The 25,347-nt window shown below is 46.6% G+C and overlaps 1 protein-coding gene across 4 annotated transcripts; it reads left to right on the top strand.

Annotated features, from left to right (window-relative positions):
• The first annotated feature begins 1,740 nt into the window (after nt 1–1,740).
• PARK7 (Parkinsonism associated deglycase) lies at nt 1,741–17,867 on the top strand. Of its 4 annotated transcripts, none has more exons than XM_012533984.3 (7): nt 1,741–1,882; nt 2,967–3,084; nt 4,486–4,587; nt 6,411–6,470; nt 7,339–7,408; nt 11,305–11,391; nt 17,498–17,867. In XM_012533984.3, exons 1-7 carry the CDS (start codon nt 1,848–1,850, stop codon nt 17,656–17,658), a joined length of 633 nt encoding a protein of 210 aa, XP_012389438.1. In that variant the 5' UTR covers nt 1,741–1,847; the 3' UTR covers nt 17,659–17,867. The 4 variants fall into 4 exon arrangements, with proteins under 4 accessions (XP_012389438.1, XP_004272399.2, XP_049563811.1 ...); XM_004272351.4 differs by having other exon boundaries at nt 1,821–1,975; XM_049707854.1 differs by having other exon boundaries at nt 1,848–1,871.
• Nucleotides 17,868–25,347: the final 7,480 nt, after the last annotated feature.

The raw sequence follows: 25,347 nt of genomic DNA, 5'->3' as shown, positions 1-25,347 counted from the left end.
CTTTCTTTCCCTGGGGCCTGTAAGATGCAGTGAGTGATACGTGTGTTAGAACCCTCCCTTCATGGTTTCCCCATTCCTTTGTGCATTTTCACAAGATTGTAATTTCAATAAATTAATTAATCAAATACAGACATACTTCATTTTATCGCACTTCACTTTATTGTGCTTCGTAGACATTTCATTTCTTACAAATAGAAAGTTTGTGGCAACCCTGCATCAAGCAAGTCTACCAGCACCATTTTTCCAACAGCGCTTGCTCCCTTCGTGTCTGTGGCACATTTTGGTAATTCTCCCAGAATTAAAAGTGGAACCTGAAGATGTAACTCAGTTGCTGCGATTTCATGATCAAACTTTACCTTAAGGAGATGAGATGTTACTTCTTATGGATGCGCTAAGTAAGTGGTTTCTTGAGCTGGAATCTACTAATGGTGAAGATGCTCTGAAATTATTGAAATGGCAACAAAGGATTTAGAATATGACATCAACTTACCCGACAAAGCAGTGGCAGGACTTGAGAGGGCTGACTCCAATCTTAAAAAGTTCTAAAGCATTTGGTAAAATGCTACCAAACAGCACTGCATGCTGTAGAGAAATCCTTCATGAAAAGCAGAGTCAATTGATATATTTTCATTGTTTTAGTTTAAGAAATTGCTACAGCCGCCCCCAACCTTCAGCAAGCATCACCCTATTCAGTCAGCAGCCATCCACATCCCAGGCTCCACCAGCAAAACCCTTTCATCAGCAAAAAGATTAGGACTCCATGAAGGCTCAGGTGATGGTTAGCATTTTTTAGGAATAATAATAAAAAAAAAAAGCACATACTCTTTTTGGACGTAATGCTATTGCGCACTTAACAGACTACAGTATAGTGTTAATATAACTCTTATTTGCACTGGAACACCAAAGAACTCAAGCGTCTCGCTTCACTGTGGTGGTGTGGGACCCAACCTGCGGTATTTCTTTTTTTTTTTTTAACGCGCAGGCTCAGCGGCTATGGCTCACGGGCCCAGCCGCTCCGCAGCATGTGGGATCTTCCCGGACCGGGGCACGAACCCGTGTCCCCTGTATTAGCAGGCGGACTCTCAACCACTGCGCCACCAGGGAAGCCCTACAATATCTCGTAAGTACACCTAGACGTGCCTGATTTACGTGCTCGGCTCCCTCCCTAATTCTGTGGATGCAGAAGCAGCTTTGGAATCTTTAAAAGATACTATTTTGAGAAACGAATACACCTGAAATTAGCCTCCGTAACCAAATTAGTCACAGGGGATCGGGTGACAGAGCGCAGGGAGACCCTGAAGAGTCCTAATAGAGCGGGGGCGACGAGGGAAGGCGCTCCAGGAAACAGGAACAATGCAGAGGGAGCCCTAAGTGCACAGATGAAGCGTGAAAGGAACAATTCTACTGATATTTTGTGAAAATGAGTATTTAAAGGAAGCCGACGCACTCTCCAGACCGGCACAGCAAAAAACGTATGGGCTGCGGGGAAAAAAAAAAAAAAAACGGGTTAAATTCAGCGTGAGCCGTAGGCACACCGAACCGTGCCTCGGATGTGGGAGATTTCGGCAGGATACGTGAGCCCACAGGCTTCCCGCGGTGCCGGTTGTTCCAAATGGAATCAATCCCAGGAGCACAATCTCCACGCAGAAGGGCAGGCGCTTCCCACCCTTTCTCCAGGGTGGGTTCGGCCGGACGTGACGTAACGTGATGTGAGTGAGGTGCGTCTGCGCAGTGCGAGGCTGAGGAGCCGGGCCGGACGGCGCGCGTCTGCGCAGTGAGGGGCGATGAGAAGCCGGACGGCGCGCGCCTGCGTAATGAGGGGCTGAGACCGGAGCGTGGCGGCGCGCATGCGTGCTGGTTTGCGTACCTGCGTGAGTCCTGGGTTAGTCTCGTTCTGGCCGTGTTGTCCTCCGGGTAGAGGTGCCGACGGAAGGGGCCGAGTCTCCGCGTCCCTGGGAAGAGAGGCGAGGTTCAGGTCGGGGTCTTGGGGAGCCCGGCGTGTGCGCAGGCCGTGGCGCCGCGGGCAGCGAGGGCGCGCCGGCCGCCCGCTGGACCCTCGGGGGGTCCCGGAGGCGGCGCGGACCTGGCCGGCGTTTCGCAGTGTTTGAGGGGTGGGCGGCCTTCTGACGTAAGCAGAGGACGCCGTTAGGCCGCCAGCGTAGTAGCAACGCTAAAGCTGCCGGAATTTGCGTGCATAGCATCCCACCAGCCGGGAGCTAGTTAATCCTGTGTGTGTTAGCATCGTTTTACCAAGATCAGTTCACGGAAGACAAACCCTGCGGAAAGAGAACAGGCTAAAAACTATTCAGACCCTGGCTTAGCAGCCGTCGTTTACAACGGCGTTTGCTAAGTGCAAAGAGAGAATCTAGCTGCATTGAGCGTAGTGAGGGGAATTACCATTTTTCTCCGTTATTAAAAAAAAAAAAAGTGTGTTCAACACTGTTAACCTCCCCCGAATTTTTAGTGCAGTTATTGGAACTAAAAAAAAAATCCCCTCCAAAAATCTCAGGAGCTAATTGCTAAAGAGTGTATTTCGTTTCTCACTCAGCTAATAAAGTTTAGTCGTTTCTCTGTGAAATAGTACTTGAAAAAAGATGACTTTGTACCTCCCCCGCGTCGTGTGAAATGAAAGACCCATGTACTTGTGTCTTGGAAAATTACATTTGCAATATATTACTAGGAATTGGATTTTTAAAAACATGATGAAAGAAAATCTAAACAATACCAGCGTGTTGGCAACCTTACTGTGTTTTCATCTCAAAAAACATCAATTGAAATGCTGTGAAAACCAGTGTTAATCTAAAATGCATTTTTCATGTTCAGTTGTGTTTGTGTATCAAAACCTTTTCCCTAGGAGGCACTTAGTTACTCTCCTTAAAAATGTTCCTAAAATTGAAGTTGTTGGCTCTTACAGAGTCGCAGTGAAAGTTTTTCGAAAATCTTTTTTTCTTTTTTCTTTTTTTCAGTTACATCTTTAAGAAATCCAACATCAAAATGGCTTCAAAAAGAGCTCTGGTCATCCTGGCTACAGGAGCAGAGGAGATGGAGACGGTCATCCCTGTCGATGTCATGAGACGAGCTGGAGTATGTCCCCCAAAGTTTTCTAGCTCTCCTGTCTTTTAAAACATTTTTGGAGTTTTATAAGTCATTTTGAATAAAGTAATGTTCCATGTACTTTATGAAGTATTTCAAACAGACACGACAGTACAGGGACTGATTCCACCTGTTTATCTACTGTGCACATTTACTACTTGTTAACATTTTGCTATATTTCTTTCTGACCTGTGCCTTGAAGAACAGGTGCTTTAAAGGAAGAAGGCATTGCAAAGCCCTCTTTGTAAATTTCCCTAATCCCTTTCCCTTTCTTGCCCCAGAGGTAACTGCTGTCCTCACAGTGACGTATGCGTGTCTTTAAAGTAGCATAAGAGTGTGGTTCTCATTTTGCATGTCTGTGGTATAAACCCATATATACACATATAACCATAGTGAATGCTTAAATAGCATTTACTGAGTGGTAGGTATCATTCTAAGCACTTATATAAACTTTTTAAAATTTTATAACCTTATGAATTATTGCCATTCTCATTTTAAAGTTGAAGGAACTGAGGCACAGAAACAATCAATAAAATAATTAAATAAAGTGCCCACGTTGTAGTAAAAGTATAGATCCAGTTTGTTTATTTAAAAATGCTGCGTAGAGAATTCCCTGGCGGTCCAGTGGTTAGGACTCTGTGCTTCCCCTGCAGGGGGCACGGGTTCGGTCGCTGGTTGGGGAACTAAGATCCCGCATGCCGCGCGTGGCATGGTCAAATAAAAAACAATAAAATTGCTGGTTAGTCTTGCACTGTAGGAATATGCCAGTCTATCCATTCCTTTATTACACTGTTTCACAGCATTCTAATACTGTAATATTCTTGTACAGGTTTCATTGTTCACAGGTTTAGCAGTTTTTCTAGGCTCTATGCCTAAAGGGAATTGCTAGTTGCATGGTTGGTGTTACTAGATTTTGTCAAATGACTATCCAAAGTACTAATATGTGGGCCCACCAGCAGTGAGGAAAATTCCCATTTTTTCCAGTATTGTCAACTTTGTAAATTTTTGCAAGGCGGAGTAGTATTTCGTTGTTTTAACTTGTATTTCTACCTTAAGAAAATACCAGGAGGGTTAAATGGCAGCAGCAACTTTGCCAGGTGGATTATTGATAGGATGATCATATAATTTATCACCTAAACCAGAACACTTGTGGGAGAAAGGACGCTAAACAGACAGGGTGCTGGGACAGCATCTTTAATTCATACTGTTCCAGGCAAAGTGGGACAGACCTAGTGATTAAATATATTTAGCCATCTTAATAGCCTAAGGTCAGCATGGTTTGGTTGCAGTATTTCCTGCCCAGTTATTTTAAAACACAGGGCAGCTGTGGAAATGTTACTCTAAATTTATGTTTCAGTGTTCTTAAATATCGTGATGATGTCTTTCTCTTAGATTAAGGTCACCATTGCAGGTCTGACTGGAAAAGACCCGGTACAGTGTAGCCGAGATGTTGTCATTTGTCCTGATGCCAGTCTAGAAGATGCAAAAAAACAGGTTTGTTCCATATACTTGGAATTATTCCTTCCTCTGGCTTCTTTATCAGTTTCTTGAACTGTCTCTTGACGACATCTAAGACTGTTGTTAGCACAGACTTATTTTAAGAAAGTTACTTTGCTTGGACGTCTTCGGCACTAAACTAAGCCCTGGGAAGTGAAGGACTTTGCCTTTTTCCACTGTGTATCCACGGAACCTGGCAGGTCCCTGATACCACGTGTGCTCAGTGTGGGTGGATGGGTGGGACCCTTTCATCAGTGTTCTGGCTCATACAGGCAGCCTGTCCTCCGCTTATAATTATGTTAATATAAAAGAGTCAAGTGGACATTTCCCATTCATTTTTTACTCTTTACTTGAAAGCTACTTCTTATCTTTCCTTTATCAGTGACACAGACGTGGTTGTGTGATTCATGTTACATGGAACAACTCATACTTGATTTGTGGTCGGATTAAGGGAGGGGTAAGAGGTCCCCTGAAACTGGTCACTTTTTCATTATTGCGGTTCTTCCTTTTGAGGGGGACCAACACTTCCGGGAATCTGTCAAGAGCTGTGGTCCCTTTCCTCAGAAGCGTGCCCCACGCTACGTATACCAGACAACTTTGCACACGGTTTCACCGGGCTCAGGCTTCAGGGGCCGGTGTGACAGGAGTGTAGGCTGTACCCTCTTGGAGCAGAGCCCTCTCATGGACGGCCATCTCTGCCCTCCTGGGGAACCTGGAGCCTGATTTCCCTATGCCTCACTGTCAAATGCATAGAAAAAAGTGTATTCCTTTCTAATAAATCCAGATATTTCAGATTTATTTGCTAGACTGTGGAGTGTAAGAACATTGGTATTTCACATAAATTGGTGAAACTTTCTAAATAGCAGGTTAAAAATGAGAAAGTAGGAGTAAATATTCCTTCCCTGTTCCTTTTTGTCCTGTGGTGTCTGGGTGTGTTTTAGACCAGGTGACTGGGTGTTTTAGAACAGGTGACATCTTGTGTCTATTTAGTGTTTAGTTCAGTTTCCAAAAGGAGTGAAAAAAGTTCTGTACTTCACAAATATTGTTCTAAGTTTTGCTTGGTTTTCAAACAACATAGGGCATTTTACAGTCTTTAAAAGTAACTCTAAATAGTATATGTTGGACTAAAAATGTAAATTTTCATTTCATTTGCTTAATGACTAAATTTTTAAAGCTTTTAACAATTTAAGATACCGTATTAAACCAATTTCTATTTGTAATTTCAGCAAGTTTGAAATCATTAGACTTCTGGGGTGTTCTGGTATCTGGGATACTAAAATATTGCATCATTTTTATCCTCCAAGTTCCATTTTTCATAAGGTTAAGAAAAACTTTTTGTGCTTTTTAGAGTTTGTTTTGTTTTTAGTTATTTATTACTATGTACATTCTTGTTGAAAACAATTCACGCCGTGTAGACAAACGCAGAGTCAAACGCTAAATGTCCCTTTCTTGTTCTCGCCCTCCCCCCACCCTGCCTCAGCTGGCGAGCTCCTTTGTCCATGAGTGTCTGTACACTGTACACATGTATGTGGGGGCAGAGAGGTGTGTGCACACATGCATCTACATGCGTGTGTATATTTATGCTTTGTACAGGAATGAGATCATGATAACGCCTGCAGTTCTGCAGCATGGACATCGTTTCATGTTACTGTGTACAGATTTTCTGCAGTTTTTACTTACAGTATCCCATTATAGAGAAACCCCTAATTTAACTGTTCTTCTGTGAACAGCTTTTTGCTCTGATGTGAAAGTGTTCCTGCTTAACGCACACTTCAAGTGAAACATCTTCACGTCCTTTTTCATTTTTTGAACTGTTACAGGGACCTTACGATGTGGTGGTTATGCCAGGAGGTGGTCTGGGCGCACAGAATTTATGCCAGGTAAAGCTGGGGGGCTTCAGCCTCTCGTATTCTGCTGGGTTTGCTGCTAAAATATTTCAGGAAGGAGGCTGTGAATAGATTAGGAAAAGGTGAAATTAACAAAGTGCTGTTCTAGCTTAATTTTTAAAAAAAGTTTCTGATAACATTTACTATAGAAGTAAGCGGAATTGGTGAAACAGTTATGAACAGATTCTGTGAATACAGTTCAAATGTAAGACTACTTGTTTTTTTCCCCCAACCGCAGCAGAATGATTAATTTTGTGCTTGTGAGAAGGGTTAAGCCTAGAAAGATAAGAGATCGGCTGTCTACTCAACCATCGGGGTTAGGGAGGTTGCAGGGGGCTGGAGCTGCCAGCTTGAATGAAAAATGGCATAAAAGAAGCCGCTGCTTCTTCTTTTTGTCTTGTGTGAAGAGTTAGCCTGCAGGAAGAAGAAGAGAGAGAGGTGGCAGGGGCAGGGCACACAGAAGCTCATGAGGCAGGTGGAATCAGACATTTGGGGCTGCTGAGCTCCACTCCCTACTCTGCTGTCGGAAAACACCCAAAACAGCACATTTCCTCCCTTCTGTGTCTTTCTCCCTAGAGTACAAAATGGCAAGGGTTAATATGCCCAAGGGAAATTGCTTTTCTTATCTTTAAACATCTTTAAGAAAAGGGTACCTTTTTCTTATAGTAAATGCCTTGATTGGGTTTAAGGATGTAGAAACACTACGAATTTGGTAGTTTTTATATTGATGATTTAGCGGTATTGTTGAAAAATAGATTGAAGACCTTGTGGTTTAAGCTAAAATCAGATTCTGCCGAAGTTGCCAGCCAGATTGGCTGCAGCTTAATGACAACGTGCTGTGTTTTTGGTTTTCTTTGACTAGTCCTCTGCTGTGAAGGAGATACTGAAGGAACAAGAAAAGAGGAAGGGCCTCATCGCCGCAATCTGTGCGGGTAAGTACAGAGCTGTCCTGTGTTCAAGTGTGTTGTTGACTTTCTTCAGAAAATTCGTGACGGGGTCGTCTTTAGTTATAAGATCGTGTTCCCAGTACTTCTTCCCCTTCCTAAGGTATGAAGGGCATCTGTATCGGTGTATTTAGTTTGGGGCATGAGGCTGATGTCATCTCAGAAATTACTACAGTTCCGTTTTCTGCCTCTCCCTGCCTTTGGTCTACGTTCTGTGAAACTTAGTGTTTTCCCTGTTTGGTGGACCTGGAGGAGAACGTGGCCCCTCTGGCACTCAGTAAACAGCTTGTTACGACAAACCCCCGTGCCAGGAAGTACTTCTGCCCGCACAGGGTCAGCAAGAATTGGGCCAGCATAGTGTCAGAGCTCTGCCCTGTGCTTGCCCTGGGGGGCTTCCTGCCTGGTCCCCAGTGTTGAGAGCTGGGTCTTAGGTACTGTATTCTCTGCCACTTAATTTAGAGTAAGGCTGTTGGTGCTTTGTCGATGTCTCCACATCTTTGAAACCTAGTAATACTTTGGTTTTTGATACCATTTTAAAGTCCATCCTTCTTGCTCTAATATCAGATGATATTCTGCCATCTTGCATTTTTTTCATAGTGTAATTTTGGCAGGTGCTTTCCTTATTCATAGGTCTTCATTAAATGTTTGTCAAAAAGAGCAAATACGGGCTTCCCTGGTGGCGCAGTGGTTGAGAGTCTGCCTGCCGATGCAGGGGACGCGGGTTCTTGCCCCGGTCCGGGAAGATCCCACATGCCGCGGAGCGGCTGGGCCCGTGAGCTATGGCCGCTGAGCCTGCGCGTCCGGAGCCTGTGCTCCACAACGGGAGAGGCCACAACAGTGAGAGGCCCGCGTACCGCAAAAAAAAAAAAAAGAGCAAATAAAGAGATGAATGTATGGATGGTTAATTAAAATGATGTGTTGATATTTTCTTCAATACAATAGACTTTTTAAAAGAAGTCATAGGCCGGGGATCTGGGGACTGCATTACAGCAGTGGTTCTCGGAGTTTTTTCAGAGGGTTCGTAAGGGCAGAGCAGATACTATTTATACACTATTTGCCTTTTTCCTTCTTATTCTCACAAGAGTGCCATCAGAGTATGACAATGTCATCATTCAGGCATGGCTTGTGTGCTCGAGTATTCTTATGTTGTAAACCTGTCCCAGTTTTAATTTCTAGCATGGCAGATACTGATAAATGTAACTCGTATAATAGCTAGAGGGGTCCTAAGACCCCTTTACATGTTTGAGAACCTCTGCATTAAAGACCGGGAAGGACTGAGGGGCAACCACCTGGCAGGTCCCGTCCTTGGGTTCCGGTCAGCACTGATCTCTGACCTGCCCTTGGGGCTCGGGGATTTCTGTCTGCTGAAGGACGCTGCAGCCCAAGCAGCTGCAGCCCTCCTTGTGGAGGAAGACAGAGGTGCTGTCATTCATGCAAGGGCTTAGTCCCCCTCCCTCTCCCCACGTGCTGACCCTCACCTCTGCCTCATTCTTAGTGCTTTACCTAAAGGAAGAAAGGAAGGGTTTGGGCTGGGTTTGTCCTCTTAGGACTGTGTTGCAAGTAAAAACCACATATCAGTTTGTCATTTTGTGTCACCAAAGTAGAATTATCAGCCACATCTGGTTCAGGGTTTTGTGTTCAGGCAGACTTGAATCCCACGCTGCTAAGACACACAGGCCTTGTCGTCATTTACATCCACATTGTAAAGTGAACGGAGCTAGTGACCTGTTGTCCTGTTGAATGTCCTGCACTGCCCCTCTGGGTGCTGCACAAAGTAGGAGAGGCGTGATGGCCTGTGAAGGAGATTGCAGCGAGGTTGGAACGAGTGATGGGAGAGATTCTGGTGTTTAAATCAGCAGATGAGAACAAGATGATTCTTAACTGTCGCAGTTAGGAAATGGGAACGGTTTATTGAACTGAAGGAATATTAACTTAACCCCTAATATGGAGTGAACGGGAGAGACCGAAATTGGAAGGGAGGCTGCCTTGAGAAGAAAATAAAACGAGATTCACTCTGGGTGGGGCAGGGGAAGGAAGCCTGGAGGTGACGAGCAGGCTGCGGGCAAGCGCTGGGCTGCAGGTGCAGGCTGGGGGCGGTTGCCGGGCTTGGTGTTCCCTCTGTACATCACCACACGGTGGCGCTGTTGGCTTTCGCCTCTGGGCCTCCCAAGGCGATTCTGTCCACTGGACCCTCTGTTCCCTGAACCTTCTGCTCCCTGCTCGGAGCTGGACCCCTGTTGCAGACTCGGCCACATTTCATCCACCGGAATCTCAAGTAATAGGAGCAGTTAAGTGTCCCCTCGAGTTTTCCAGCTAGGATTCTGAAGCACCGGCAAGCAGTAATTTTGAGCTTACCGTACAGTCACTGATGTTATAGGCAGCCATTTTATCACCTGGAGGGAGCGGCCTAAGAATTCCTCGCTCACTGTATGACCTGCTGTCCTCATGTACGATCAGTCCTCGCTTGAAATTTGCTTTAAAATATATGACGTAGGAAATTATTTTTTATTAAAATCTTACAAAATAAGAATTAAAGGTAATTCATGAATACATCAAATAAAAATTGAGATAATTACTCAATTTTTACACACTCTTAGGATTTGCTACCAAACATAGCTCTCATATGCAGCATACAAGTAAGGAGGAAGGGGGCGTCAAGTATATTTAAGAGGCTTTCCAGTTAAGATATAAGTGAGGACTTGGTATGAAACTGACAACTGACGTTAAGACAGAAAGCTTATGTAATTACGTATCATTTGTTTGATCTTCCTGTTAGTAGCAGGTAAGATCTGAGTAGCCTGTAGGTAGGTCCGTTATATAACCACTTTATCCTTGGAACGGTGCTGTAAAACGAAAGGTCATGAGAGCAAGTGCTTGGGTTTGCTGGAGTTAAAGTGTGCAGAGTCCGTCCTGGGATGTTAACCACAGTGCCCTAACCACTTAGAAGGCCACGGTGCTCTTCTGAAGTTTTTCTGGGTGTGACATTAGGCCTTAGAAAGTTTTTCTTTTGTTATTTTTTGGTGGCTTAGAGGGAAAAGGTAGAAAAACTACTTTTCTAAAAGTTTTAAGATAACAAATAGGGACTTTTTTGTCTTAGTCCCTATTTGAGGACTGTGACCTACAAAATATGCTTGTGATTAGCAGTGAAGTTGACCATTCATAAAAATCTCAAGTTAGCAGCGGCATATTTTTTTTTAACCTTCATTTTAAGAGGGAGCATGTAGAGGACCACAGGGGGCATTTGCACAGGGTTCTTAAGTGCGTCGTCATGAGACAGAAATGCCAGTGCCTTTGTATCTCAGACATGGGCATTTCACAGGTGTCTCCTTTGGGGCTGGTACAATGTCCTGTTCATTTTAATAATCCTACCGCCTGATACATTTGGATAGACAGATGGATGAGTGCTAATTTTTCATTCTCAAGTAGAAAAATAAAACTAGTCTCTACAATAGCAGTCAAGCCCAGGGGTTCAGAGAGTATTAGTTGCCTTTAATGTGTAACTAAATCTTCCATGTGCAAAGGGTAAGCAGGACGTTTTGCCCTCCATGGTCTCCCCCTCCTTTGTGCCCCTGTTACACTTGCAGCCTGTCCCTCGAGGGGACATGTTCTATTTATCTGTTTGCGCCTCAGCTATAAAAGCAGATATTTTTGATTAAATGGTTATTGATGTGTTTTAAGTTTGTGCGTTTTTGCCGCATGTGCTCAGCAGATGGTTTATTATAAACACACTTTACCTCTCATACTAAGAAGTGTTTAGTTTCAGAATCGTAAGCATATTTTAGATAAGAGCCCCTGATTTTGAAGAATAGTTTTGCTGCTGCGATTTTTAAAACATGGGTTTTTCTGTGTCTACATTTAAGTCTTTTTATTCATCTTCTTTTTAGGACCTACGGCTCTGTTGGCTCATGAAATAGGTTTTGGAAGCAAAGTTACAACACACCCACTTGCTAAAGACAAAATGATGGACGGAAGTAAGTACCTGCTTATATTGTAATGAGCCAAAAGACCTACTCAGAAAGCTGTGCTATAGCGTTGTCTCCCGCTTGGTAGACAGTAGTACATAGGGATTCTCTGTGGGTTGGGGTGTGATGTGTTCCTCACTTTCTTTGCAAGTGTTTCAGTGAGAGAGACGGGCTAATGGTGTGGGTGTCTACGTGTGCGCCCCCTGACGGTGTGGGTCTGCAGACATGCACCCTAACGGGAACGCAGGTGCTGAGCCAAAGGCCAGCCTGGCTCGGAGTGGCACAAAATGCCAGTTTAACGAGTATTTTTACTCAATACTTTGCCAGTGGCCTGAGGGTAAATTTTAAACCTTGATAGCGATTTCAGAATGTGCCCTTTTGCCCACAGTCCAAAGTAAAATGGACATTGCTCCCTTCTTCCAGAGGAGGCCCGGGTGGCAGGCAGGCCTGTTCCTTCGCTCATGGGCTTCTTTTATAAATATCAGCTAGGTGTTTAACTTTCATTCATTTATTTTTATGAGAACAATTTCTATACATGGTTAAAATAAAAATGCAAACAGTACAGAAAGGGGTGAAGTAAAAGGAAGTGTTTCTCTTCTCTCTAACTTCCCCAGCACCTTTCTACTTTTCACATTTAACTTCTATTAAGTTTTCCTGTGAAACTCTAGAATTTTCTCTGCACATACTCATTGCCCTTTGCAGTTTAATATTGTTGCTCACAGGAGTCTAGTAAACACATGCTACAGCTTTGCTTTTTTAACCTAATAGTATAACCTATAATTGATCGACTTTTTAAAAAATTCTCATATTGTTGCTTGTCACTTGGAGATTATTTTTAAAAAGGATGTCATTGTCTCTGCCCTCCAAGAGTTAACAGCTTGCAGAGACATGTGCATCAGACTTAAAAATATGAGGCAGTGTGTAATTAACAGCAAAACAATGTAACCAAGCTCCTGGATGTACAACTGTGTAGCCACTGCTTCTCAGTGTGACATTCAGAGCACCAACCAGGTAGTGTCCTTTGTCAGGTGGTATCTTCCTCTGCCACCTGTCCCTGGAGTGCATATCACAGGGAGGCAGAGACCCTGGAACATGCAGAGAGAAAGGAAAGTCACGCTGGTGTGGATAAGTGCAGGGAATCACAGATTCCCACTTAGAAGCCAAAAGTGGTTCGACTGGCGTTCAGCCAGCAGGGAGACCGAGCGACCGGCTCTGTTTAAAACACCCACCAACCAAAAACCAGTGGCTAAATAAAAAGACTAATAGTTAGGGAGGGTGGGAGGGAGACGCAAGAGGGAGGAGATATGGGGATATATGTACACGTACAGCTGATTCACTTTGTTATACAGCAGAAACTAACACACCATTGTAGAGCAGTTATACTCCAATAAAGATGTTGGAAAAAAATAAAAGACTAATGGTATCAAAAGCGGATTTGAAAACAGCTGCGCGACTGATAGATTTTCTTGTCTATCTCTGTTCTGCTCTGGACTTATTCTGAACTAAAAGTAGGGCAAGTAAATATTTTCTTATGTTAATGCTTTCATCGCAAAGTAAAGTGATGCATTTTTCATTCACTGCCTTTTTAAAAAGATTAGTAGACCTTATTTTTTAGAGGAGTGTTATGTTCACAGCAAAATTAAGCAAAAAAGTACAGCGTTTCCCTAAACCCCCAGTACCCCACCCCATCCCCCTCACCGTCAGCTTTGTTTCCCCCACCAGACGGTGCCTTTGCTGCAGTCGATGAACCCGCGCTGATGTGTCATCATCACCCAAAGTCCATAGTTTATGTCAGGGTTCACTCTCGGTGTTGCAGATTCTGCGTATTCTTAAATCTGATCCAAAGTAGTATTTTCTTGGAAAATCGATGAGTTTAGTTGGCAGAAAGATACGAAGTTGTCAGTAAAACCATCTTTGTGAAAATTGATTTTTTCTTCTAAAGGCTCTGGTTTCTGGGCATTTTTTATTGTAGGGATTTAATTTACTTTGAGCTAATGGAGGGGTTTGGGAGGGTCAGAAAGAACAGAGTCGGGCTTCCTTTAGTAGTTACGACACATGAGAAGGAAGAAGGAGTGGAACATGTTCCCCGTTATCTGCACATGTATCTTTGTGGCTCTTTCCTTGTAACGCCTCAGGAAGTTGAGGCTGATAGAACTAGAAAAAGATGAGATCGTTAACTCTCGGGCACCTACAGGGTATATTCCTGCGTGTTATCTCGAGCCTTGCAGCCCCGGTGCCCAGCAAGGCAGGTGTTGGCTTCACCTCGCCTGGGGAGGCGAGGCCACTTGTTGGAGCTGGGCCAGAACTGGGGCCCCCGCCTCTGTCCTGGTGAGGCCCCCCACACGCCTAAGTTACCAGCATTGCATTCTGTCCTCTTACACGTAAGTCCTCTTGTAAGAGAAAAATGTTTGCAGTTTCTGCCCCTTCAGAACATTCTGAGAGGTGGAGCTGTAATCGCTTCCTGGATGTCTCCTCCGGGAGGCCCTCTGTCTCGTCCTCGTGGTGAACGTCGTGTTAAGATCAGTAGGCCTGGCTGTGTGCTGAGTGCTGGGGACGCCACAGTGAACAGGCTGCCCTTGCCTGGCCACGTCTGCGGTAGTGACACCACCACTTTCTGCTGGCGTTTGGTTCGGTTGGGTTCCCATGATCATCCTGTTAGGTTGGTATCATCCCCATTTTACAGAAGAGAAAAAGGAGGCTCAGAGGGGTCAGACAGCTACTGAATGGCAGATCTGGATTTGAACCCAGAACTGCTGTGCTCAGGGGTCGGCGGCTTTTCCTTGAAGGGCCCGATAGTAAATATCTCGGGCTCTCTGGGACGCCCTGTCTCTGTGGCGACTCCTCCACCTGTGGCGCCCAGACCATGTAGGTGAGGGGTGTGCAGGTAAAAGCTGCCGTTAGTTGCTGCCCCCTGGCCCCCCCAGGTGTTTGACCTCTGGGCTTTGAGAGAGGCTTTGGGGTGTTTGCTTAAAGTTAACGGAATGAATGCCTCCTGCGGGTTAGCCAGGAATTGGCTGGTGCGCGGGGCGTTTTCTTCATTGTCGCCACTAGGTGGAGATGGTCCGTAAGTAGACCTTTTGCTCTTCCTGGTTGAGATTCTTAGAACCATGGAACCTTTAAACATCTTTAACCAGTTTAGGCTGTATTTGTAATATTTTACCCACAAAGAGGTTGTTAAGTGAACCATTTAGAGCCGTGCCTCCCGCTGACCTGTCCGTCTCAGCTCCAGGAGACCCAGCCCAGCCGGTTTCCTAGTTCAGCATTTAAAATGATCTTTAACCATCAGGAAATGAGGTTAGATTAGGAAAACCTCTCGCCCTCAAACCAGGGATCCACTTTTCTTCTAAAAAAGTGTAACTAGGAAATGTTTCACGTACTGTAGTCAGTTATTTCAGTGGGTGACGTGATTTTTAATGAGGTTTAGGAAGACCTAAGTCACTGCAGGTGTTATTCATCCACTTTGAAAGGACACGAGCATCAGGACGTGGTTTCTAAAGCTCGTTAACACAGCAGAAGCATCTTGCTCAGGAGACTTCTTTTTTTTTTTTTTTGGCTGCGTTGGGTCTTAGTTGCAGTGCGCGGGCTCAGTAGTTGCCCCGCGGCATGTGGGATCTTAGTTCCCCGACCAGGGATCAAACGCATGTCCCCTGCATTGGAAGGCGGATTCTTAACCACTGGACTGCCAGGGAAGTCCCAGGAGACGTTTTTCTGTATGTGTTCACTGAACAGGCATTTCCTGAGCTCTTCCTTAGGCTCTGGGAACAGAAAAGGGAACAAGATAGAGCCACGTCCTCAGGTGTTCTCGGGGTGGGGGGTGGGGGGCAGGACTGGCAGGAGGTCTGCACTGAGCATGGGGGAGGGGAGGGGTTCAGAGGCGGTGTGTGCCTGGCTCTCCCTGCGGGGACTGGGTGTGGCGGGATCTCACAGAGGACCCTCTGTCCTTCGTGTCCCACGTCACTGAGTGGTACCACCACCCGCCCACCCAGTTGCCCAGGACTGGGAGTCATCCTTGATGTCTCTCCACATCGAGTCTTTCCCCAAGGCCCGGGCATTTTATCTCCAAGGTACATCTCAGACCTTCATTTCCTCTCCGTTGCCGCTGTCCCATCCAGGTCACCGTTTGCTCCCACCTGCATGCGGCTTCTTTTCCGTCTCCCCTCTGGTTCCTTCCGGTCCAGTCTCTGTGCGCAGGCCAGGCCCCGGGGTTTGTGCACCGTGACGTGGAGCTCAGGGTCACCTCAAGGTGCTGGAGAAAGTTGGCGAAGGCTTCTCCTGGGGGAACTGGCTGTGCTCTGATTTGCGCTTTGGAAAGGTTCCCGTTTTGGTGGTGCTGAGTGTGGAGGGAAGGGCAGCCAGAAGGGAGGCTGGACGCAGAGGTCCCGCAATAAGGCAGCAGGCGGAGGAACATTCATTCATTCTTTCATTTACCTGGTCCTCGGGGGCCCCCCTTGGTGCCATTAATACCCTGGGCCAGACGGGCAGGTGAAGGCTCAGCGTTTTACAGAATAGACAGTAAACAGGAGACGTATTGTTTCCTCGGCGCTGCGAGGGCACTGTGATGGAGTGACCTGAGGGACCTTGTTTAGAGAGGGGTCACAGGTGCCCTCTCTGAGGGCTTGGTGCTGATGCTGAAGTTGAAAGAGCAAGTCGCTGAGAAGAGCTTCCTGGGCAGAGGGAGCAGCCCAGGCCCCCCGTGGGGCCGGAAAGAGTGCAGTGTGCCCGGCAGCAGCTCCCGGCACGAGAGGGCGGTGGGGCAGGCTGCATGGGGCGGTGGTGCTGCACGCGCGCGTGGAGGGAGGGTCTGCTGACGCCTGCCTGGCGTGGAGGGTGAGAGCTGTGGGGGCTGGTGCGGGGAATCCCAGCTTTGTGCCCTGAGACTTGCCCGGAGGTAGTGTCGTTTACTTCCTGGGAATATAGGAGAAGCACATTTCTTACTACATTTGCAAAAATACAGCCAACTGGGGCCGCAGAGGAAAATAGTCCCTGACGAGTGAGTGTGGTTCCTCCTCCGCGCCTCCCTCCCCGCTCCCGATCCCTTATGTGTAGTTTGTGCTTGTTTGATTTTGAGGCAGCAGAGCGCTTGTGTGTGCGTTACCTAGGTAGTCTGTATCACAGGTAGTTTCTACCTTCAACACCAGTTCACCCTCATCCCCCTTTCCTCCAGCATTTTGTAGGGAAGGAAAAGTAATTTTCCCTCTATCCTTCTGAGTTCTTAGTTGAGACCCCTGAAAAAAAAAAAAAAAAAGACAGATTGACCAGAGAAAAACAAGCTTAACATGTATACATGGGAGATACCCAGGGAAAAATGAGTAACTCCCTGAGATGGTTTAGAATTCTGGCTTAAATACCATCTTAATAGAGAAAGGAGACGGGGAGGTAGGCCTCTCAGGGGAGCGTAATTGGCTTTTAGGAAAGTTGAAGGGACCCTTCGGAGAGTAGCTGGGAGGAATAGTAGTTGTGACAAGTTCGTCTGGGTGTGGTGTCAACTTCTAGTTTTCTCTCCCGGTTGATGAGACTCCCGGGAGGGGATTTCTGAGTTCCTTCCGGATGATCTGTCTTTAGGCAGGACAGGAGGTTCCGAGGAAGCCACTCCCTCTCCCTGCCTGTGCTGTTTTTCAAGTGCTTTTAGCTCAAAATAATCAGTAAAGCAAAGCAGCCTATTTTGGGGTGGCGTTTCCTGAACTCCTGCCGTCATACTTTCGACTGTGTATTCTCTCCCCTTCACTTCACAGAATTGACCCTTGGGTGTGTTGTGGACTAGAAACGTGACTGCTTAGCATCCACTCTGGTGTCCCCCTCACACGTACGAGGGCTTTTGCAGCTGCGTTGAAGTCACGTGTGTTCACACACTTCATTTCAGCGTTGGTAGCGCCTCCTGCTCTTTGCTGTGCGTGGCGGCCTCGGTATCTTCCCGCTGTGCTCCGAGAGCTGGGAGTGCCTGAGGGTCTCGAGGGACTGGCCACCTCGTTGTTGTCCTGGGGGTTTTTGCTTGTTCTTGTTTTGATTTTCATGAGACCAGTAGTAGTGCTGCAGGGGAGTGGGACTGCTGAGTGGTGGTTCTTGCTGTCCAGCATAGCCCGCTGGGACATAACCCTTTTTTGTTTTTATTTCGAAGATCATTACAGCTACTCAGAGAACCGCGTGGAAAGGGACGGCCTGATCGTCACCAGCCGGGGGCCGGGAACCAGCTTCGAGTTTGCCCTGGCGATCGTCGAGGCGCTGGCCGGCAAGGAGGTGGCCGAACAAGTGAAGGCCCCGCTGGTTCTTAAAGATTAGAGCAGAGAGGTTTGGTGATGGGTAATCCATGCTCACCGTGTTCGCTTTAAACAAAAGAAGGGGGATTACCGTGCGGAGACGCCGTCATCACCATCCCCCCTCAAGTGTGGCTGTGACGTGACAGCTGCACAGAGATTCCTCAACCTGCACTTGTGTCCCCACGTTTCTGAACCTTGACTGCAGAATAAATGGGGCATTTAGCAAAACTACTCATGGTTCCTTCTTTTACTTCTGGTCTCTGTTTTCTTGTGTGAAACCAAGTGATTGTCAGCTTCGTCCGCAGCTCTTAACTATTGATACAGCTGCTGAAATAAATGAATAGGAAACGCATTTTACACAGCAGGGAGGAAAAGCATAAAACAGAGATTGAAAAGGCTTGTGACTTCTCTCCCGTCCATTAACTGTATCTCTAATGTGCGACTAAAAGATACCAACGAAGTTGGCTGCACTGGTGAATTTTTGTAAGCTAATCCCTCGTCTCCCATTGCAGAGTCCTGAGATGGAATTGAAACTTCCCAAGGCTGGCCTAGCCTGCCCTCCCTTCCCTGGGTAACAGTGCCTGGCTGTTTCACCCCGCGAGCCGCCCGGCTCCCGTGTGCAGTGGGTGGGATGCACACCAGGGCTGGGCACACAGCCCAGGCCCGGCCAGTCAAAGCCTGACGCACCCTGACCAAGGTGGGACCGTCAGCCAGTGGGATGCAGTGCCAGGGCCTGCGCCCTGCCCGCTGGGGTCCTCTGCTGGGTGGTCAGGAGGGCCGGCAGTGAACCTGGAGGAAAAAGGCCTGGCCGAACGTGGCTCCAGCGTGACAGGCGGAAAGCTCAGAACGTGCTTGACCCAAGATCCATCTGCCCCGAAGCAGGCGACGCCTGGACTTGCGAACAGGAGCCAGCAAATTCCCGTGGCTTTTTTGTTTCACTATTTATAAGTGACTGATGGGACCCAGAGGAACGAGGTGGTGGGCAGGCTCCTGAAGGTGGAGGGCTGAGCCACTGAGTAAAACTGCCGAACCACCAGTGTGCTCTGCTGCCTGTCCCCGCTTGCCCCCCACCCCACCCCCGTCTCTCCTTCCCCCCTCCCTCCTGTTCCTCCTTCCCTCCCTCCTGGCCTTTCAGACGTGTGGGCTGTGAGGTTTCTGTCACAACTACTCAGCTCTGTCCTAGTAGCACAAAAGCAGCCACAGCCACTCCACCAAGCAGGCGGGATGGCCGTGCAGCAAAACCTTTATCAAACCGGGCAGCAGTGGGGATTGCAGCCTCGGGCTGCAGTTTGCCTACCCCTGAACCAGAAGGCAAGACAGATGTTACTGATGAAAAGTGCAAACGTAATTGCAGGTTTTAATAAGCACTGATGGTGTAAAGAGGATGCCGGGGAGGGAACAGGAGAGACTGCGTGAGGGGTGGGGGGGCCTCTGAGGTGAGGTTTCAGCTGAGACCTGACGAAAGGTCAGGTTTGCCCCTTCAGCAGCCGTTGGCTGTGCTGGACCTGCTCTGTGCCCAGCCCGTTCCTGGTGCTGCAAGAGCCACTGGGAGACACAGTCTGTCCTCTTAGAGCTAACATGTGGGATTGGGAGAGACTGGAAAACATCTACGTTCTATGAAGAGAAGCAAGGTAAGGGGGCAGTGACGGGGATGTTTCCTGCAGGGCGTATATAGGAGACCTCTGTGAAAAGGGACCTGAGGGGAAACCTGGAGAGATCCGGTGTTGAGTAAGGCAGGACTGCTAAGAGCATTCCAGGAAGAAGAAACAGGAAGAGCAAAGGCCCTGCGGCAGGATCAGTGGGGTGTGGAGGGCGGCTGGCTGGGGGTGGGGTTGGAGAGCTAGCTGGCAGGCACCTAGATGGGGAGCCCTGGAGGAGGACCCTGATCTCTCTCGGTTCAGAGGTTCTCTGTTGAGAGGGGACCCATGGGGAGCAGGGGGGAGGACCCCAGAGGTGGGCGCCCATGTGGGTGAGAAGGCCATTCCCACGTTTCCAACTCGAACACACGGTCAAATGGAAATTTTGTGTCCTGAGCTGGAGAAGGAGCCCGTGGGGTAGGAGGGGTGAATTTGGAGTGCAGATTGATGAATTCAAGAGGTCTATAAAATACACTTTCAACAAAGAAAGAAAAACTCAAAACCTGTTACTTTGAAAGTCCCAGTTTACTGATGTTTAAGTAATTCATTGTTAAGAGTGAACAGTAAAAATTCCTGCGTGACTTCCCTGGCGGTTAGGACCCTGCGCTTCCACTGCAGGGGGTGCAGTTTCGATCCCTGGTCGGGGAACTGAGATCCCGCATGCTGCGCGGCCAAAAAAGAAAAAGAAAGAGAGACAGACTAATTATTTGGTTTTAAAAAAAAGACTCTCGCAAGTCATGGCGTATCTTACCAGCAGCCCCTACCTCTGATTAAGCTCCCTGGAATTTGAGTGATCTGCAGGAAGGGAACTATTTAAGAGATTAGCTCTTTGAATTTTTGTGCCTTTGGGGCGGCAGGGAAAGGTGATTCCAGATGGACAAAAAGGAAGGAGCATTTTTAAGAGACTCAGTTTATCAGACTCCAGGCGATATAGCGAAGATTTCCACCACCACCACCACCACCACCCCGACAGTGTTTGGGGCAGGGGCTCCAGGACCTGCTTTATCTAAACCTTAGACCTTTTCTGGCCAGGTCAAGAATTACTGGCTTCAGGCGAATCGATAGCATCTAAAAGCCTCCACCCTGTCAATCTGCCGGCTTCTTTCCTATGCTAAACACACCTGCTCTCTTCCTTCTAGGAAGTAGGGGGGCAGGGGGTGCGGGACAGTGGTGCCGACCAAGAGAACTTGGGAACTGAAGGAGGGGGGCGGCTGGCTACATTTCAGAGTGACCTGGACTTGGAGTTTTAAGTGTGTGGCCCATCCAGCTAGACGGGCCTCCTCAGCCAGGGGTCACCCCGCGTTGGGCATCATTTCCTTCACTCTCACCTTTGCGACAGTAGCTGTGGCTTCTGGAGCTCCGGTGTCTGCCCAAGGCCGCTTGCAGAGTTAGGGAGGAGATGGGGTCTGGAAGTCAATTCTCTTACCCGGAGCCCAGCCCGGGTGAGCAGCTCAGGGCAGTGGCTTTCCGGCACTGGGCAGAGGTGGCCAGGCTCGGCTGGCCAGGGGGTCACTGTTGCCCCAGGGAAGGGACGGCCAAACTGCTCTTCCAAAGAGTTAGTGATTGGGACTGGTATCTGGTGAAAGCCTGATGAATAAATGAAGGAGGGGCTTAGGGCGGTTGTTTCCCAGGGGCTAAGCAGTACAACAGGGAGGGTCCAGGGCGGACCAAGCATCCAGCTGGGTGGCTAACCTTTCACACTGGATGCAGACAGAGTCATTACATATGTCACTGTTCTCCCCCTGCTTTTTCACTGATGGTTATCTTAGAGAACCTTTTCTCTGCCAGCATGCGGAGATCTACGTGCTGGCTACATCATGCAACTCAATTCTCCCAACGTCCTGACAAAGTGACCATTGGCATCCGTTGTAAAAAGAAGAGGAAATTGTCGTCTCTCGGTCCTGTGCTGTAGGGTTGTCCAAAGGTCAGAGGCAGCCATGAAGGGGGGAAGTACATGTCTTAAACTGTGAAACATTAGACGTAAAGTATGATTTTAGTGCAGCCGACTCTATCATCTTAGAGTCTGGTTGTGTGTTCTATACTCTAGGCTGTTGCTTCCCTAAGGAATGAGGAGAACATCCAATTTTCCTGAGCAATCATCTCATAGTTTTGCTTTTTAAAAAAAAAAAAACAAAAAACTCCCTGCCTTTGCCCTTGGTCAGGGGACCTGGGTGCCCGAGGAGCAGCAGGGGGTCAGGGCCACTGACATACCTGCCACAGCGTCTCCCCTCGCGTGTGAGGTCAGAGTCAGTGAGGTGCACAGGAAGGGGCTGAGGAGTATCTGGGCTGGACACACCCTGCTGGCTCCTAGCGTGGGATCCTGGAGCTAGCCCCTCCCCCCAGACCCCAGCTCCAGCCTCAAGGCACCCAGGGCCAGGGGGCCAGGGCTCTCTTGAGGCCAGGCGCTGCGGCAGGATTGCCATCACCATCATTATCACCATCGCCATCAGCATCACCATCTTTGCTTCCTGCAGCCCGCAGGGGCTGTTTCAGGTTCCCCAAGTCCTGGGCCAGATCAGATGCGATCCCCGCTCCGGGCCTCACAACTCAGCTGCTTTATTTTGCTTTTTCAGTTCTGCGTGTGATCACATTCTCGGGTTTTCTCTTTAAAAAAGTTTATTTTTTGTTGTTTTGTTTTTGAATTCATCCTGCTCTTGGAGATTTTTCCTTGGATTAAAAATAACATGAGAGTGGAAAGTTCATTGTCTTAAAAAAGAAAAAAGTTGTGGGTAACAGAGGAGCCATATGCAGACACAGACCTTGGGTTGGCGGTGACGGAATCCCGCCCAGGATCGGGACGCTGGGCCTCGGTCGATGTCGCGGCTTTGCTTGAGAGGTTTTCTTAAAAGCCAAGCAAAAGTGAGTATGCCGTAAAGGTTTCTTTGTTCAAGGGGAGAATAATATTTCACAGAGTTTACTGAAGAGCGAGTTGTGCTTTGTTTTAAAAGACACATGGAATGTAACCGGTGTCAGTCCTGAATTCCTGCGTGCTGAGGGCTTGTCCCTCCAGCCCCGACCCCACTCCGGCCTGTTGTGGGGAGGTCTTGGGGCCCACCTGCCTTGAGCCTCAGGCCCCCAACGTGATGTGTGGTCAGTTACACAAAAAGCAGTCTCTCTCCATTAGCCTTGCTGAATGACTAGCCCTTGGGATGTAGGGAGATAAGGTGGCAATCTTGTTAGGGATAACTTGCCAGGTGAGAGGCAGATAAAGGATGATGATGCCGAAACTGATAGTCATGCCTTAGAGCCTTAGACCATCCCCTTGGTTTGCCTTAAGCAGCGAATCAATGCAAGAATAATGGACAAGTTTGCAAGCAAGAATGAACTCACCCTCTTTTTTAATACTTGGTTATGCTTCTCCTTCCATCATCCAAGAATGACGGGCCGCTCAGCCTACTTACGACAGAGTGAACTGCCTCTGGATTGTGGATAATACTATGTCATTAGCCCATGAGACATCTAGCTCAGTGCCACCCGAGTCTTCAAGCACTTTTTAAAAAATTTAATTATACTGCATTCTACAATTTATCCATTGTATTGCTAATGAGCGTTTGGGCCCTTTCCAGTCTCCCAGGGTTTTGCTCGTATCTCCTGATGCATATGGGCAAGAGTTTCTCCATGGTAGACATTTTGTTAAGGACCACTTATTTTCGTATTTGCTTTTTTGTTTCATGGACCCCTTTGGTACAGTAGTGAAGTCTTGGATGACTTCTTAGAATAACATTTTAAAATACATAGAATACATTGGATTACAAGGGAAACCAATCGTATTGGAATATAGTTTTCAAAATGTTAAAAATACAAACTGTGATAAAGCAATACATGTCCTCCTACCATTAAATGGTCCTATTTAGACATTGGTCTAACAACGACCATAATTTCGAAGTTCTGGTGAGCATAAACGGTATTTTGAGATATCTGCAACAAATTCAATGTGATACACAAAATCTGTATCCTCTTGGTTGGTACAAGTCACAGGTGCAGTACTAGTAACACAAAGGTTTGGTTCCTAATGGAAGGAAATAGCAAGTTTCAGTTAGAGATTAGTGACAACACAGACATACTTTTTTTTCCCATTCGAGCACACAGACGCCCCCTGAACTCTAACCACGTGCCCCAGGTTAAGAAGTCTTGCGCTAGGACGCGCTAAGCCACTTCCCAACTGTTCTGGGAATTTATTCTCCACGAGCGGTGAATAAGAACGACTGTTGCTTCATATCCTGTCGCCATTAGCTATTGTCCAACTCTTAAGTTATTGCCAATTTGGTAAGTGTGAAATGGTATCTCCTTGAGGCTTTAATTTGCATTTTCCTGGTAACTCAGGAAGCATTTTTCTTATGGTTTCTTCTGTGTAATGACTCTCTTTTGCTCATTTTCCTGTTGGGTTTTCATCTTTTTGATTTGTAGGAATTTTTTATACATTCTGAATATTAATCACTATCATTTATTTGAGAAGAAATTGGGAGAAATGAGTGAACTGCTTTTTTTTTTCTTTTGCGGTACGTGGGCCTCTCACCGCTGTGGCCTCTCCCGTTGCGGAGCACAGGCTCCAGATGCGCAGGCTCAGCGGCCATGGCTCACGGGCCCAGCCGCTCCGCGGCATGCGGGATCCTCCCGGGCCGGGGCACGAACCCGTGTCCCCTGCATCGGCAGGCGGACTCTCAACCACTGCGCCACCAGGGAAGCCCGAGTGAACTGCTTTTGATTTTAGTTTAAATAAAGAAGAAAAAAAAACCCTGTTATTTATTTGTTTTGCAAATATCTTCTGGATTGTGGCTTGCCTTTTCACTTGTTTTTTTCTAAGATTTTTTTTTTTAAATGAAGTATAGTTGGTTTACAATGTTCTGTTAGCTTCAGGCATACAGCAAAGTGATTCAGTTATATATATCAGATTCTTTTCCTTTATAGGTTATTACAAGATATTGAATATAGTTCCCTGCGCTATATAGTAGGTCCTTATTGTCAATCTCTTTTATATATAGTAGTTTGTATCTGTTCATCTCAAACTCCCCCTTTGGCAACCATAAGATTGTTTTCTATGCCTGTGAGTCTATTTCTGTTTCGTAAATAAATTCATTTGTATCATTTTTTAGTTTCCACATATAAGTGAAATCATATGATATTTGTCTTTCTCTGACTTACTTCACTTGCTGTGATGATCTCTACGTCCATCCATGTTGCTGCAAATGGCATTATTTCATTCTTTTATTTATGGCTGAGTAGGCTTTTCATTCTTTATGGCATCTCTGATAAACAGAAATTCTTAATTTTAATATAGTAGAATCTCAATGTTTGTCTTTATAGTTTGTGCTAAACTCTTTTCTATCTCAAGATTGTAAAGATGTCCACTTGTATTGTCTACTGAATTTTTGACAGTTTTGCATTCCACCTGTAAGCCTTTAAGCCATCTGGAATTAACTTTGTGTATGTGTGAGGTATGGACCTGATTTCTCTTTGTTCCAAATGGTTAATTAGTTGTCCCAGCACCAGTTGGTGAATGGTCCATCTTTTCCCCACTAATCTGCAATTCTAGTTCTGTCCTAACTCAGATTTCCATAGCGTTTATCTTTGTTTAGGGGCTCTATTCCGTTTCATCAATCTATTGGTCTGTGTCTGCATCAGTACCACACAGGCTAATTTCTTTACCTGGTGGAGGTAATTCTCCCAGCTTCTTCAGAAGTCCCTTGGCAATTCGTAGCCTTGGCTCTTCCAGATAAATGTTAGAATCAGCTTATCACGTCTCACAAAACATACCGTTGGGATTTTTGGATTTTTCAATTTTTGATTGAATTTGTAGAGCAATTTAGGGAAAGTTGACGTCTTTCTGATGTTGATCCTTCTTAACTAAGAACAGAGTATACTCTCTACCCTTTTGTGTCTTCTTTAATATCTGCCTTTAATAAACTTTTCTGATTTCTCTATCAAGAGCTTGTACATCTTTTGTTAGATTCTTTAAATCTTTCTCCCTTCCCTTCCCCCTCCCCCTTCTTCTTTTTCCTCCTTCTTTTTCCTTTCTTTCTTTCTGTCTTTCTTTCTTCTGATATGTAAATACCTTTGAAATAATGTTTTCAGAT

The sequence above is a fragment of the Orcinus orca genome, chromosome 1 (assembly GCF_937001465.1).
Source record: "Orcinus orca chromosome 1, mOrcOrc1.1, whole genome shotgun sequence".
Lineage (NCBI taxonomy): Eukaryota > Metazoa > Chordata > Mammalia > Artiodactyla > Delphinidae > Orcinus > Orcinus orca.
This window is presented reverse-complemented; position numbering and strand designations above follow the sequence as displayed.